Genomic DNA, 14,885 nt, shown 5'->3' on the forward strand with positions numbered 1-14,885 from the left:
TCTTTTCCGAACCTCCCCAGCGCCGGCCGGCCTATGCTCTCCGGGGCAGCCCCGCCGTCTGGCAGCAGCCCGGGAGAGACATGCTGTTTTGTTTAAATCCTCCACATTCTTTGCCATTTCCCCATTGGCCGGATGGGGCTACCCTCCCCGCCGCGACGGCTGCTGATGTCAGCTGCGCTCGCTCCTCCCGCACCCACCTCCCCGGCCCGAGGCACACCGCAGCTCGGCGCCGACTCTCCGGCCCCGGCGAGGTGGCTGCAAACTCGCGGGCACGCACGGCGCTCGGGGATCCGGACTCGGGGGAGGGGACGCGCGCGGAAGGCGCCAGCTTCCTCCCGCCCGCCCGCCCCTCTCAGGCGCGAGCCGAGGTCGGAGGAACCCGGGGCCCCAGCCCCGCAGAAGCCGAGCGGCCGCGGCGGTGGAGGCTTCCCTTTTCTCACCCAGCGAGACCCTGGAGCGCCTCGGCGACCGGCCCTAAAAAGAGAAGGAAATCTTGTTTACCGCCGGGGAGCACAGCCGTTCGAGCCTTTGTCTGAAAAGTCAGCATCTCTGGCTCTGGCTGCAATGTGTGCTCGGTGACATTCGCCTTGGGCAGACCGGCCGGAAAAGGGGGTGGGGGGGGAGTAGCCAGGTTAAGATCTGGTTTCAGAGGCGGATCGAGAGGGTGACTTTTGTGTATTCCGTGTAATTTTTGGAAACCTCGTGGGTTTTGTTTTTTTTTTTTTTCCCCTCCCTCGCCCGCCGACGGGCATGTCCTGATCTGGCTTCCGCTCCTGCTGCCCCGGGCTGCCGATCAGATTGGTTTCCAGTGGGTCTCCCTCCCTCCCTGACTTTGCAACACCGCGTTCCAGGCGGATCGACCTCGGCGAGGAAGGAGGCGGGGGAGCAGCGAACACCCGGACCCAAACCTTGACATGCTCTCGGGCGGAGAGGAGGAAGCCAGGAACTGAGCGCACCGCCCGGGGGGCTGCTTCGCCGACCGGCTCCAAGCACGGGGCTCCCGGCGCTCAGCTCTGCGCCTGGGCGGCAGCCTTGTTGATCTGGGGGAGCCCCCACCCCTGCCCCGCCCGCTTCCCGCCTCGGAGGTCCGTGGCCGGCAGGACCATGCTGCTGAAGGAGTACCGGATCTGCATGCCACTCACCGTGGACGAGGTAAGCGCCGCGCCGGGCCGGGCCTCGCCAGCTCCGGGTCCTAGGCTCCGAGGCGCCGCTTCCCCGCCACCGCCTCTCGCCAGCGGGTCCACTGCGGACGGCGGGGAAAACCCTGGTGGAACATTGCCTCCCAAACCGGGAGGCTGGAGGGGGAGGAGGAGGAGGGGAGTTGCTGCTTCCACTTGTCACCCCAGCAAGGAGAGTAACGTTGGGTGGGGCGGTGGACTGCAGGTGGGGTTCTTTGGGGGCATCCAGAATTCGGATCGCTGAGGATCTGAATGCGCCAAAGGGAGTTGGTCGTCCCCTTCCTCCAATTAAGAAAATGAAAAAAGCAAACCCAAGAGCTCCAAGCACACCCTGGTAGCGCAACCCTGGAGGGTGGGCATCCCGTTCCCTTCGTGGACCCGGGTTCCCTTCCCGCCCGCCGCTAGAAGGTTGGGGTAAGGGAGCAGTCCTTCGCCCTCGGGATTTGGAGGGCCCGGGTCCCGCTTGGGGGCATCTCGGAATCCTTGGGGAGCGGGGAAGTCCATTTGGACTCAGACCCCTTGCCATCGCCGCCAGCCTGGGCACCGCTCCAGCCACGCCCGTGCTTCGAGGCTCGGGAACCTGGCCTCGACCTTTCTCTAACCGCCTGGCTCGGAAACTTTGTGCGTGTCTTGTTTCTTGGGCCGCGGGGAAAGCGGTCTGCGGGCGAGCCGGGAGCGGCGGGGACTGCGGCGCGGCCACAGAGGGGCGCTGTAGCACGCGGGTGCCGGCCGGGCCCCCTGGCTCTCGGGTCCCCCAGCTGTAGGGCGAGGGGCGGGGGACTCTTCTTGGGCTCGTCCTCCACCGGCCGCTCAGGTTGCTTTCTCCGGATCCGCACCCCTCGTCCTCGCCAAGCGGCAAGCTCTATCATTCAGGAAACGATGACTCAGTGAGGATTATTCAGGCCCGGCTTCCCTTTATTCCCCCTCTGCCTCCCTACCTTTTTGGTGATTTCACAATTGCTTAGCGCCTGTCCAGGGACTGCGAGGGAGTTTGAAGCCAATCAGGGCAATTTGAAACTTAACTAGTGTGGTTTGGTGTGACAACACACGTGATACCGGCGACCCAAACCGTATTTATGTTTAAATACAGTGCCCTTAATCTCTCCGATATGTTCTTGAGCCACTGCTTTGGGGAAGGGGCAAGGTGCTTTGGGAGAGAAAAAGATTTTTAACTAAGAACGTGGTTGTGCTCCCAAGGGACTTGTCTGCATGTGTCATCTGGAGCAAGTGTTAAGACCCACAGTACAATCCAAGGCAAGATCAAAGTAGCTCCGCGTTTGCAAAATGTATCCGAGGGAGGCTGACTGCCAAAAAGAGATCAGCCCCCCCATCCAGTGAACACCCGAGCAACGCGGTTCTGTAACTTTGGAGGAGACAGCATTTAAGCAAGGTCCTTGAAGGATGGATGCCATGTGGGTAGGCAGACCGTGTAAATTCTGTGGAGAAGCAGCACCCGGCTCTGTGGACAATGGGGCAGCAAATGAATGAAACTGGTTAACCAAAGCAATTTTAGGAATTGTTGAGATCTTCCCACCCATGAGTCGCTAGGCTGGAGTAGTTCAGCTTGGAGGTGTGTCTGCTTCCACTCCATCTCCTCCTAATGACTTTATTTATTGAGAGGAGTTTGGGATCTCCGGGCAATGCTGGTATGGCATGAAATGCCCAGCAAGGCAGGTGATAGTCAAGAAAGTAACCAACTCTAGAATCATCTATACCACCTGCAACGTCTCTTTATTCTGGTTGGTTCCCTTTTCAGACTTTCTTGAATCCTCAGGCACCACCACTCTTTGTACACTTTTTTTTTTTTTTGTACTGAAATAACTACAGTTTTGGTGTGAAGTAATCTTATTTGAGTGGTATAGGTGGAGGCCCTTCTTTTCTTAATGGGCAAATGATTTGAGGCTAGGCCTGTAACATAATGTATAATTATAGCTTACTTAATGTATCATCCATTTGGACCAAAGCATGATTCAGTATCTGAAAGGTCATATTCCAAAGTAGTTTTCTTCTTTGTTAGAGAAACAGGAGGGTGGTTTAGGTTGAGAGAGGGTTCCAAGTGGAAGGATTCAGATTAACCAAATCATGATGCGTGAGGACAGGAGGCCCAGCTTACCAGAGGTTAGACCCCTAAGGTCTGACCTGTAATGAACCCCACAATCTCCACCATCCACCTTAGCACTATGTCTTCCTAACCTTAACACTGAAAACTGGGGAAGCAACTGACGTGTCTTCAAAGAAGACAATTGTTGGGGTTTCCCTGGTGGTCCAGTGGTGAAGCATCCACCTGCCAGTGCAGGGGATACAGGTTCAATCCCTGGTCCGGGAAGATCCCACATGCTACAGAGCATCTAAGCCCACGTGCCACAACTACTGAGTCAGCACTCTAGAGCCTACAGGCCTCAACTACTGAAGCTGGCTTGCCTAGAGCCAGTGTTTTACAAGAGAAGCCATCACAATGAGAAGCCCACGCACCTCAGGAAAGAGTAGCCCCCACTCTCCGCAATTAGAGAAAGCCCACCTGCAGCAATGAGGACCTAGTGCAGCCAAAAATAAATGAGTAAATATATTAAAAAAAATAAAAGAAGAAAATTGCCACCAACTTAATAGACTTTTGGAAGCCTCACTTTTGCTACAACTCTTTTCTTTTTAAAAAACAATTTTTGACCTCATCTCACATGCCCTGGGACCTTTGTTCCCTGACCAGGAATTGAACCTGTGCCCTTTGCATCAGACGGGGGAATCTTAACCATTGGACTGCCAGGGAAGTCCCCTTGCTACAACTCTTGATTTGCTTTGGGCCGATTCAGCCTATGTTTTAGGACTTGTCTCTGTTCTAACCACCACAGTTAATTAGTAGCAATGTCCATACTTTAAAAAATTAGGCAAATGCCCCTGTTTTGGAAAGTCATCAGAAGAACCAACACTATATGTCTGTTCTTTTTCCCTGGCCTTATCTCATTTAACTTCTGGTAGAAGGGAGCGGAAGGTGGACTGGTGTGTTGCCCACATTTTACAGATGAGTGAACCAGGGTTCAGAAAGGCTAAGTAATGTGTGCCAGGCCACACAGCTAGTTACTAGCCAAGCTAAAACCAGACCATGGTTTAAAAAAAAAAAAACAAACCATTAGTATTTGTTTCTCCTTACTCAGCTTTTTGTCTGCTACTCATATTTAATCCAGCAAAAAGAAAACAAAAATTTCTTGAAAATTAGCACTTTGAACTAAATGAAAAACCAAAGGCCTTTTGAACAAGTATAGAGAATACTGGTTTCTACTGTTTCACTCACCTTATTTTGACTCATAAAATGTTCCCTAGTTCCAGGAAAGAAGAATAGCTCTAAGAGATCAAGCAAATAAAGCTGAATTACAGTCTAGCTCAGAGTGTTGGTGTTTTGTTTTTTAGACATTCATATTCAGAGTAAAGAACTATAAGAAGTAACATCCCATAGATTCATTTTAACTTAAAAAACCCACTTCATTGGAATATTCTCCTCATTTATGTTCAGTGTTGTTGTCTCTGAACTAAATATAAGCCTGTTGGAAAGTTCTAAACAGCAGAGGTCCCTAGGGGCCAATAGTTGCCTGTAAAGAGACAGTTGTCTTTGTGTTTATTTGAAACATTTGGTGATAGAGATTGTAGAATTTTAGACTTGGAAAGGCTGTTACAGATGGTCTAGAGTTGACCCATTTCATTTTGTGGAAAAGAAGACTGGCGCTTTAGAAGGTGCAGTCAGTCAGTTGCCCATCTCATAGCCAAGGTCAAGGTCCAGGCCAGAACTCGGAGCAAAGCTCTTTTTGTTACAAGCCAGGGATTCTCTCACTTCCCCCTCTGGGATTCCTTGTTGGAAGGAAATATCCCTAAACTGGATGCGTGAATCAGTCTGTAGTGGGAAAGGTGGGTTGGAGACTCAGACGTTGTCTCATTAGGGGAATTTTAGGAGTTTGTCAGCTGCCTGGAAAAGGGTCCAGCGGCTCTCTTTGAAGCTGCTTTTGTATCATAAGCCCACTGGTTTTCCTTAGATTGCATTTTTATTTGAATGTGTGACTTGATGGAGATTACGGTGGAGTTCAAGGCCTTCCCTCCGAAGCCACTCCTGGATGCTGCCACTGATCCCAGCATCTGACATGGATCCCCATCTTCAGGACTCCATGGAACACAGTCTGATCACTCCTCCCTGACAGGTCCTTATCAGTAAGATAAGCATTTTCCAAGAGCTAAGCACATCCCAGTATGATCTAAAGCGGGAATCTTTTCAAGTTCATTGCTCATGTTGGTGTTAACACTTCCTGTTCTGACTGCATCAGCATTAATGTCTGGGATTCATTTGTGGTCTTCAGGGATTTGATGCGCAATGAAAAACTCCCCCTCCATGAATTTGAGCAAACTCTGGGAGATAGTGGAGGACAGGGAAGCCTGGCGTGTTGCAGTCCCTGGGGTCACAAAGAGTAGGACACGACTTGCTGCTAAGCTGCTGCTAAGTGACTTCAGTCGTGTCCGACTCTGTGTGACCCCATAGACGGCAGCCCACCAGGCTCCCCCGTCCCTGGGATTCTCCAGGCAAGAACATGGAGTGGGTTGCCATTTCCTTCTCCAATGCGTGAAAGTGAAAAGTGAAAGTGAAGTCGCTCAGTCGTGTCCGACTCTTAGCAACCCCATGGACTGTAGCCCACCAGGCTCCTCCGTCCATGGGGTTTTCCAGGCAAGAGTACTGGAGTGGGGTGCCATTGCCTTCTCCGGGACACGACTTAGCGAGACTGAACAACAACAAACCCTCCAAGAAAGAAGAAAGAGAGACAGAGAGAGGGGGGAGAAAAGCACTCAGCTTTTTAACAGAATATCATTGTGTTCTTTGTCCTGGCAGGGAGCCAGTGCACTTTATCCAGGCTCCCCCAAGTCCCTGGAGAATCTTCTTGCGCACATTTCTGAGAACAGATTTGGGATCCGGGTGGTGCCGTCTCTGGAATGACATAAATGAAGATGCCAAAATGACCAGCAGTGCTCCTTTCGCTCCGTTTTAAAGGATTTTTGTGAAATGCATCTGCAAACCTATTGGGGCAGAAATTCTTTAAGAAAAGAGGTTTTAAGTGCGATATTTTCATCGACACTTTGTCTTCTATACAAGGTGGTACCCTGAAGTGTAAAGGAGAAAGACCCCCTGGATTAATCTCATAGACCTTCTCCAAGGTTCCTCATAAACATAATTTTGGAAAAAAATATTTTTTAAGAATGAGCACTATTTTGACTTTTTTTTCCCCCCTGTTAGCTTCATTGGGAGGGACCCAGGCCAGGGTCGATTTCTGGGCTATCTTGGTAGCTTCTCTTGCCTGATTCACAGTTCGGGAATCGTGTTGCTAGTGGCTTCCCGTGGGTGCATACCTAGTCGCTCAGTTGTGTCTGACTGTTTGCGACCCCACAGACTGTAACCCACCAGGCTCCTCCTCTGTCCATGGGATTCTACAGACAAGAATACTGGAGTGGCTAGCCATTTCCTTCTCCAGGGGATCTTCCCTACCCTGGGATCAAACCCATCTCCTGCATTAGCAGGCAGATTCTTTACTGTCTGAGCTACCATGGCGGCCCAGCTGTCTCCTGAAGCTCCCTTCTTGGTTGTGAGGGTCACCCAGGAAGTGGGGGGGAGGTGGTTAATGGATCAGTGCAAACCTTTTTCACCACTAATGGAACAGGCGACTGGAGCAGATGCTGTCTTCCTGGTTGGTCAGTGAAAGTGATTTTCTGGAGAAAGAACCCTGCATTTTCCCTGTGATTTGAGTGTGAATGCCTCCTATGAAACAGATTCTGGGCCTTGAAAGAAAAAAAAATAGCATGCTATTGTTAACAAAACCCTATTTAAAAGTGGGTAGTAATTAACTTTTACTGTTCATTACAAAGGCATGGGGCGAATTCCGAAGGCTCTTAAAAATCAACTTCAGAACCCTGTGTCTGATTGAGTATAACTGATATTAAGAGAAAGGGAGGCATCTTCATTTCAGAAGCCTCTCATTTCAGGTGAATGGAGAATACTATTTTTTATAAGTATTTTTTTTAAAAAAATAGTCTATTTTCAATACTTCCTTGCTCCAGAGTGTCAATCAGGGAAGTGTTTATGTACACGTGTGTATGTGTACACGTGTGTATGTGTACACGTGTGTGTGTGTGTGTGTGTGTGTGTGTGTGTGTGTGTAGGGTGGAGGGCTCACAAAGATGGTTTTTTAAAAAAATATAAAAGTGTGTGCACAGTGACAGGCAGTAAATGTGTTTTTCAGGGGTGGCAATTACTGGAAAAGTACGTCGAGCTTCATTGCTTTAGGTGCCTGAGTAAGGACACAGGTGTCCTGGCTAGCCTTTCTGGGCTCTGCCCTGCTTTCTGTTGCCTGGAGGTCTGTGTAGTCAAGTAACTCAGAACATTTTTTTGAAAACTATCTAACACTTCTGCCTCTGTTCAGAGAAAAAGACAGATACAGAAAACAGCTGATTCGTAGCAGGAAGTCCGGAAGGTTTTACAAATCTTTAGCAAATTCAGCTCACTGGGAGATGAAAAAAAAAGAATTTCAGATTGCAGATGGCCAACTGTCTGGCCTTTGTGTCTTGTGCTTGAAATCAGGAATTATATTGTATTCCTAAGTGGAGATTTTTTGTAGGCTACAGGGCAGACGGAGTCCAAGTATGCTGTAGGTATTAAAACTGGAAGACAGTTTGTATCTGGAAAACGTAAAGTTTGAAAAAATTATCTTGGAAGTTTGATTTTTAATACTGTCCACCCTCCAACTTAGGCTTCCCAGGTGGTTCGGTGGTAAAGAATCCACCTGCTAATGCGGGAACCCCTGGAGATTTGAGTTTGATCCCTGAGTAGGGAAGATCCCCTGGAGGAGGAAATGGCAACCCAGTCCAGTATTCTTGCCTGGATAATCCCATGGACAGAGGAGCCTGGAGGGATACAGTCCATGGGTTCACAAAGAGTTGGACACAACTAAGCGACTGAGCACATACACACCCTCCAACTTAGAAAAACTTGAAAAGAAAGCCGCTCAGTCGTGTCTGACTGTTTGCAACCCCATGGACTGTAGCCTGCCAGGCTCCTCTGTCCATGGAATTCTCCAGGCCAGAATACTGCAGTGGGTAGCTGTTCCCTTCTGCAGGGGATCTTCCCAACCCAGGGACTGAACCCAGGTTTCTTGCATTGCAGGCGGATTCTTTGCCATCTGAGCCACCAGGGAAGCCTGACAAAAACTTATTAACAATTTATACAAACAGGAGCTCAGGGGCGCACACCTCCAGGGGGCGCACTTTCCATGGAACCTAATGGGTATAGTGCAATGTGATGGCCCTGCAACTGACCAACTCCCTTTGTTAGTCCTCTCAGACTCCTCAGACCCTGTTGCCGTCCCGTGTTAACACTTGAGAGGTTATGGTGGTCTTGCAGGTTTACAAGTGGGCATGTTACCTCCTTAGAGATGTCTTTCCTGTCCACTCCATATAAAATAGTTCTCCCCTCTCATTCGCTATCTTCACACATATTTCCTTTGTAGTGTTTATCTTTTTGCTTTTGCATTTATCTTAATCTGTACTTATTTCTTTACTTCTTTGTCATCCATCTCCATCACTGTCTTTTCAACATATGATCCACAGAAGAAAATACTGACAAGATCTTTTAACTTATTTTTCTTTTAATTTTAAAAATATTTGATTATTTTATTTATTTGGCTGTGCTGGCTCTTAGTTGCAACACTTGGGATCTTCGATCTTTGTTGTGGCATGCGGAATCTTTAGTTGCAGCAGGTGGGATCTAGTTCCCTGACCAGGGATTGAACTCAGGCCCCCTGCTTTGGGAGTGCAGAGTCTTAGCCACTGGACCACCAGGGAAATCCCTTATTTTTCTTTCATGTAAAGTCTTTGAAATCTGGTGTGTGTTTTCCATTAGCAGCACATTTCAGTCCGCACTAGCCACTTTACAGCGCTCAAAGGCCATATATGGCGTGTGGCTGGCATATTGGATAGGGCAACGTTGGTGCTTAAACCTTGGGTCTGGCACACAGCAAATGCTTGCTGCATGCATAGATGAAGGAAGCTGAGAAAAATAGGAACCTTTTAGGAAATCTGACCCTCGATGTTTACCTTCGCACTTTTTTTTTTTTCCCACTTCAGTTTTATACCTCTTGAAATGTTGCAAACTAGAGATTCCTTTTTATTAAAAAACCTCCTCATTTTAAAATTCCACAGCAATGCCTCTTAGAAATTTGAGGCTGGTCATTCCTGGGAGTTAATGTAATCTGTCTGCCTTCCTCCTAATTCTTGGAGGAGTGTATACTCAGTATCTATTGCTGTGCAACAAATTTTCACAAACTCTGTGGCTTCGAACAATGTCCACTTATTATCTCACAGTCTTTGTGGGTCATAAGACCGTGTGACTGGATTCTCTGCTGAGGGTCTCACAGGGTTGATATCAAGCTGCGTTTTCTCCTGGAACCTGGAGTACTCTTCCAAGGTCACATGGTAGTTGGCAGAATTCAGTTCCTTGTGACTGCAAGACTAAGTCCTCGCTTTCTTGCTGCCCATCAGCTAGGAGCCAGCTCTTAAAGGCCACCTGCTATTTCCTGACATGGGACCCCCTCCACATTGTGGGTGTCTGCCCCTTCAAGGCCAACAGAAGAGTATTTACTGCAACTTTGAATCTCTGACTTCTTGTCTCTGACATCTACTCTTTTTTAGAAAGACTGTCCCAATAAGGTCAGACCCACCCCCATTCAAGGGGGAAGGAATTGTGCATATACAGGGTGTATACACCAAGGAATAGGAACCTTAGGGACCATTCTGCCTACCATAGGGAAATGAGCTGAATTAAAAGTTTCTGTTGGCAGATTCACAGACTTAGAGAATGAATTTATGCTTGCTAGAGTCGGGGGAAGGATTGGCATAAGGGATAGTTAGGGAGTTTGGGATGGACAGGTACACACTGGTATTTTTTAAATGGATAACCAACAAGGACCTCTTGTATACACAGGGAACTCTACTCAATGTTATTTGGCAGCCTGGATGGGACAGGAGTTTGGAAGAGAATGGATACATGCATATGTATGGCTGAATTCCTTTGCTGTCCACCTGAAACAGCATTGTTAATCAGCCATGCATGCGTGTTATGTCTCTTCAGTCGTGTCCGACTCTACGACCTATGGACTGTAGCGCACTAGGCTCCTCTGTCCATGGGATTCTCGGGGCAGGATTACTGGAGTGGATTGCCACACCCTTCTCCACGGGATCTTCCTGACCCAGGGATCAAATCTGCGTCTCCTGCGGCTCCTCTTTGCAGGCGGATTCTATACCGTTGAGCCACCAGGGAAGCCCTTCATCAGTCATACTCCAATACTCCAATATGAAATAAAAAATTTAAAAAATAGTTTCTGTTGGAGGAAAGTAGCCATTTTTCATACCTGGGAAACTTAGAAATCTGGAAGGTTCAGGTTGGCACTGGGGCCGCATAGAAGTGTTGCTATCACAAACACTTACTGAACTCCTGCTCTGCCAGGTGCTTGGCCAGATGTCAGACCAGGTGCCCAGGATAGAGGAGCAAGCAAAGCAGACACGATCCCTACCCTCTTAGAGCTTATGGTCCAGAGAACATTGGAGAGGTTTCCTTGCCATCTTAAAATAGATATTGGTGATGGTTGCACAACTCTGTGTGAATATTAAATACATTAAAAACCATTGAGTTGATACATAAAATACATCTCAATGAAGCCATTTTTTAAAAGAGATATCTATGGATTTTTCCAGCAGAATAGACGTCTATGTTCAGAGAGAGAGAGAGACATTGATAGCATGGAAATTGAATTATGAATGTGTACAGTGAAAAGTTATGGTCCCTGTCCACACGATGACTCTGGTTATCCTAAATTTAGATACCTTTCCAAAGGAGACTGTTCTCTTCTGCAGCAGGGTCGGGGGAAACCTGCCAGGTGTGGACTAGAATGACCACAATTTAGGTCAGAATTTTATTCTTATGGGAAAAAATAGTAATCACGACTTGAGTAGCAGCAGGTCTTTAGGGTACCAAGGGCTAATCATCGACATACTTCATGATCTTCAGGAACAGCCACTCTGCCCCTAAAGGGGGGACAGAGGCTGGCATCGGCCATCATGAACGGAAGGAACAGTAAGTACCAGGTGGCCTCTTGGGCTGTGGCTCCAAGTGCGTTCCTCTACTTTCTCTGCACGTTGGGTGGAAAATGGCGTGTTGGCAGAATGAATCCCGGACCATGCATTCTGGAGGAGATGGTTCTAGATGGGAGTTGAGTCCTCTGCTTTATTCATCTCTGGCAGATGTCCTTAAGACTTTCCATCCTGGGCTTCATTATAAAACAGGCTAAATGGTTGTTTAAACTATGTGTCCGTAGTCTCTGTCGTGCCACGTGAGGCTGGGCAAGTCTTTCAAGATGACAGAGAGTTAGAAGGAACCCCTTTCTGCCCAAGACACACTAGCTTTACCCATGACAGAGAAAGAAGTCGAGGGTCACCAGCCACTTCCTGGCTTATGGCCTGAGCAACATTATACAGTACTGTTTGTTGATTCAGAAACACGAAAGCCGGAGCTCACCAAGATTTTGACATCAAGTATAAAGTGAGTCATTTTTTCATTTCCCAGCACGCTGACAAAAGGCGCCAGCTCTTAAAACTCCTTTTTAGACTTTAGTGGAAGTCGACTCATCCATCTCAACAAGTTAGCTAACATAAGTTCTTGATCAGATTTACCTAAGAGTTCTTCACTTTAAAAAAATAATTTTTTTTTTCTTTTTTGCTTCTTTTAAGTTTGGGTGAAGCATGGCCTTCTAGAATTCCTGTTGCTCCTGAGCAAAGAGAAAACATCATCATCCTTTAATTTCTTTAGAATTAATCTGACAATCTTCAGGGTGTTGTTTCTTTCCCAGAATGAATCATCTAGAGAAGTAAGATTGGCCAAACAAATGTAATTTGATGACAACCTGTAAGAATGCTGTTTAAGCACTTAATTTCAGCAATTAATCTCCAAAGGCTGCTCCCCACCCCATGTCACCTACACATGCACACGTGCACACACACACATGCACACACACAGAGTTTAGGTCTGATTATACTTGCTGTATTAAGGTCAGATCCAGGTGTTTCTGAGCATTAGTTTGTGTATTTTTACACTCCAATTAACTGATCTGTGTATTTATTCAGAAGTAAATGTACCAACTAGGGAAAGAGAAGTCACCATGAACTTGTATGCTAATATAATTAAGGTGGGGCTTCCCAGGTGGCATTGGTGGTAAAGAATCGGCCTGTCGATGTAGGAGACTCAGGTTCAATCCCTGGAATGGGGAGATTCTTTGGACGAGAGGATGGCAACCCATTCCAGTATTCTTGCCTGGAGAATTCCATGGACAGAGGAGAATGGTGAGCTACAGTCCATAGGGTCGCAAAGAGTCAGACACGACTGAAGCGACTTAGCACAGACGCGTAATTAAGTTATTGAAGCCTTCAAATGCTTTGGGGTCTTATTTGCTGGATTATCTAGAGTTCTCCAAAGCTCTCCAATATTTTCTAGTTTTAATCATCATGATGGGATTTAATAATACTTACTTATTCTTAAAGTGGCCAAGTTTCACTTATCTTTTGACTCTTACGAGAGTGTTTCCAACTGGTGTAGACGGTTTATAGGATGGTGGTAGGGCCTCTTAATGAATATTGTGCTTATGCTTCCTGAAAAGTATCATGGAGGACTGAAGAGTCCCTAGAAAGTGCAGAATTGCACTGTTCACTTTGCCTATCTGAGCCATCTCCGTCTTCATATCTTAGATAGATTGTGAAAGTTGCTTGTCCTGACCTCTCAATCGCAGCAGTGAGGAGCTGGGCAGTCACTCTGTGTCACAAGATCTTGGCTGAATGTGGCCTGGCAGTCACCTTGCTTTTACGTACGTAATAAAATAGCACTCTGTGCCTTGGCAATGCATAGCCCTTGAAACCTTTCATGTGGAAAGTAAGAGGTTTAAAAAGTCAGTTTCAGTTTTGTATGCTTGGATTGCTCACAGTCACATTCCACATGCAAAGGAGGCAAAGAGAGAAATTACATTTATCAAGTGCTTTCTTGCTTTAGTCCTTGTAATGGTCCTGTGAGTTGGATATTATCATCCCATTTTACAGATGTGGATTATGGATGCTTGCATGGCTAGTCAGTGGCAGACCTGGATCCAAGCCTACGCTGGTCAGACATGCAGAGCCCAGAGTCTTTGCTTTCCCAGTTCTGCCTTCTCCAGAATCCTAAAGCTGGAAGGAGCATTGGAGGTTATTTAGTTCTATCCCAATAAGCGCACACACACACACACATAAACACATTTCTTAAAGATTAAATAACTTGTTCGGGATTAACAAAGGAAATAATTGGGGTAAGGTAGTTTTCTTGTTCCAGATGAGCTAACAGAGTGATCCGTAAGTTTTATCTCCTACTGAACAATCAACTTTACCCAAGTATTAAACCAAGCAACGTTCTCCAGTTTAACTTTGATAAATGAATCACACTCCTCTTTGAAAATAACTTTTATAGTTCATGCTCTAAAAAGAGAACCACCCCTACACTTTCAGAAATTATTCCTTTTAATGGCAGTGGCAACCTTTGGCTTTTCATAGACATCAGCAGCAGAGATGTTCACTGATGGGCTCCTGTGGGTTTCTCAAAATTAGTGTCTGGAAATAACAGTGGGAACAGACAAGAGCCACCATGCTTTTGGCACATTTCATTGAACACCTAAAACCCTTCACATGGAGGTAACCAAATCAGGGACTATGAAAAATGATCGAAATGTGTTGTTTGGTATACTTTCCCTGCCTGCTGAGATGGCTGCTCCTTGGACACTTGTGTCTTGCCTTTGCCAACATTGCCTCGGAGGCAGTTTACAAACCACACACACAAATTCATGTTGTTACTCTAGTGTCACACCTCCTGTGGGGGCTCAAATGAATTTTCTAACTTGAGAAGATTGTTTTTTTTGACAATGGAGCTCTAAAATATTCTTTTCAAAATTAAAAATTGTCCTCCAGAGACACTTACCATCATCAAAATAATGGAAAAAAAAAATGCAAACAGACCTATGTTCCACAGCAGAGATTCAAGCATGTTTCACTCTATATCGACACCAGGGAAATAAACATGGAATGCCCTAAAATGAACCATTTGAAGGGGACCCCACTTAATTGGGGGCTTCCCTGGTAGGTCAGCAGGTTAAGAATCCGCCTGCAATGTAGGAGACCCCAGTTTGCGAAAATCCCATGGAGAAGGGATAGGCTACCCACTCCAGTATTGTTGGGCTTCCCTAATGGCTCAGATGGTAAAGAATCCACCTGCAATGCAGGAGACCTGGGTTCGATCCCTGGGTTGGGAAGATCCCCTAGAGGAGGGCATGGCAACCCACTCCAGTATTCTTGCCTGGAGAACCCCCATGGACAGAGGAGCCTGGCAGGCTATGGTCCATGGGGTCACAAAGAGTCGGACACAACTCAGTGACTCAGCACAGCACAGCACCACTTAACTGGATGTGTACACTCAGGTCAATCTTTTTAAAATAATTTTGTTTAAATTATGATATAACATGCATTACATAAAATTTGCCATCTTTGACCATTTTATTTAAGTGTAGAGTATGACGGCATTAAGTGCAGTCACCCTGTAGCCCAACCATCACCACCATTCATCTTCAG

At 47.0% G+C, this 14,885-nt stretch overlaps 1 protein-coding gene across 3 annotated transcripts in view; it reads left to right on the plus strand.

The window, feature by feature from the left end:
• The first annotated feature begins 223 nt into the window (after positions 1 to 223).
• The window catches only part of PITPNC1 (phosphatidylinositol transfer protein cytoplasmic 1), a 266,256-nt gene continuing 251,594 nt past the window's right edge, over positions 224 to 14,885 (plus strand). For 2 of the 3 annotated variants that reach the window (XM_006043526.4, XM_045164777.1), the window contains exon 1: positions 238 to 1,152. In XM_006043526.4, the coding sequence (XP_006043588.1) occupies positions 1,105 to 1,152 (48 nt within the window). In that variant the 5' untranslated portion in view covers positions 238 to 1,104. Of the gene's footprint in view, positions 1,153 to 14,885 lie in introns of all 3 variants that reach the window. The other variant, XM_044938754.2, reaches the window with a different exon arrangement.

The sequence above is a fragment of the Bubalus bubalis genome, chromosome 3 (assembly GCF_019923935.1).
Source record: "Bubalus bubalis isolate 160015118507 breed Murrah chromosome 3, NDDB_SH_1, whole genome shotgun sequence".
Lineage (NCBI taxonomy): Eukaryota > Metazoa > Chordata > Mammalia > Artiodactyla > Bovidae > Bubalus > Bubalus bubalis.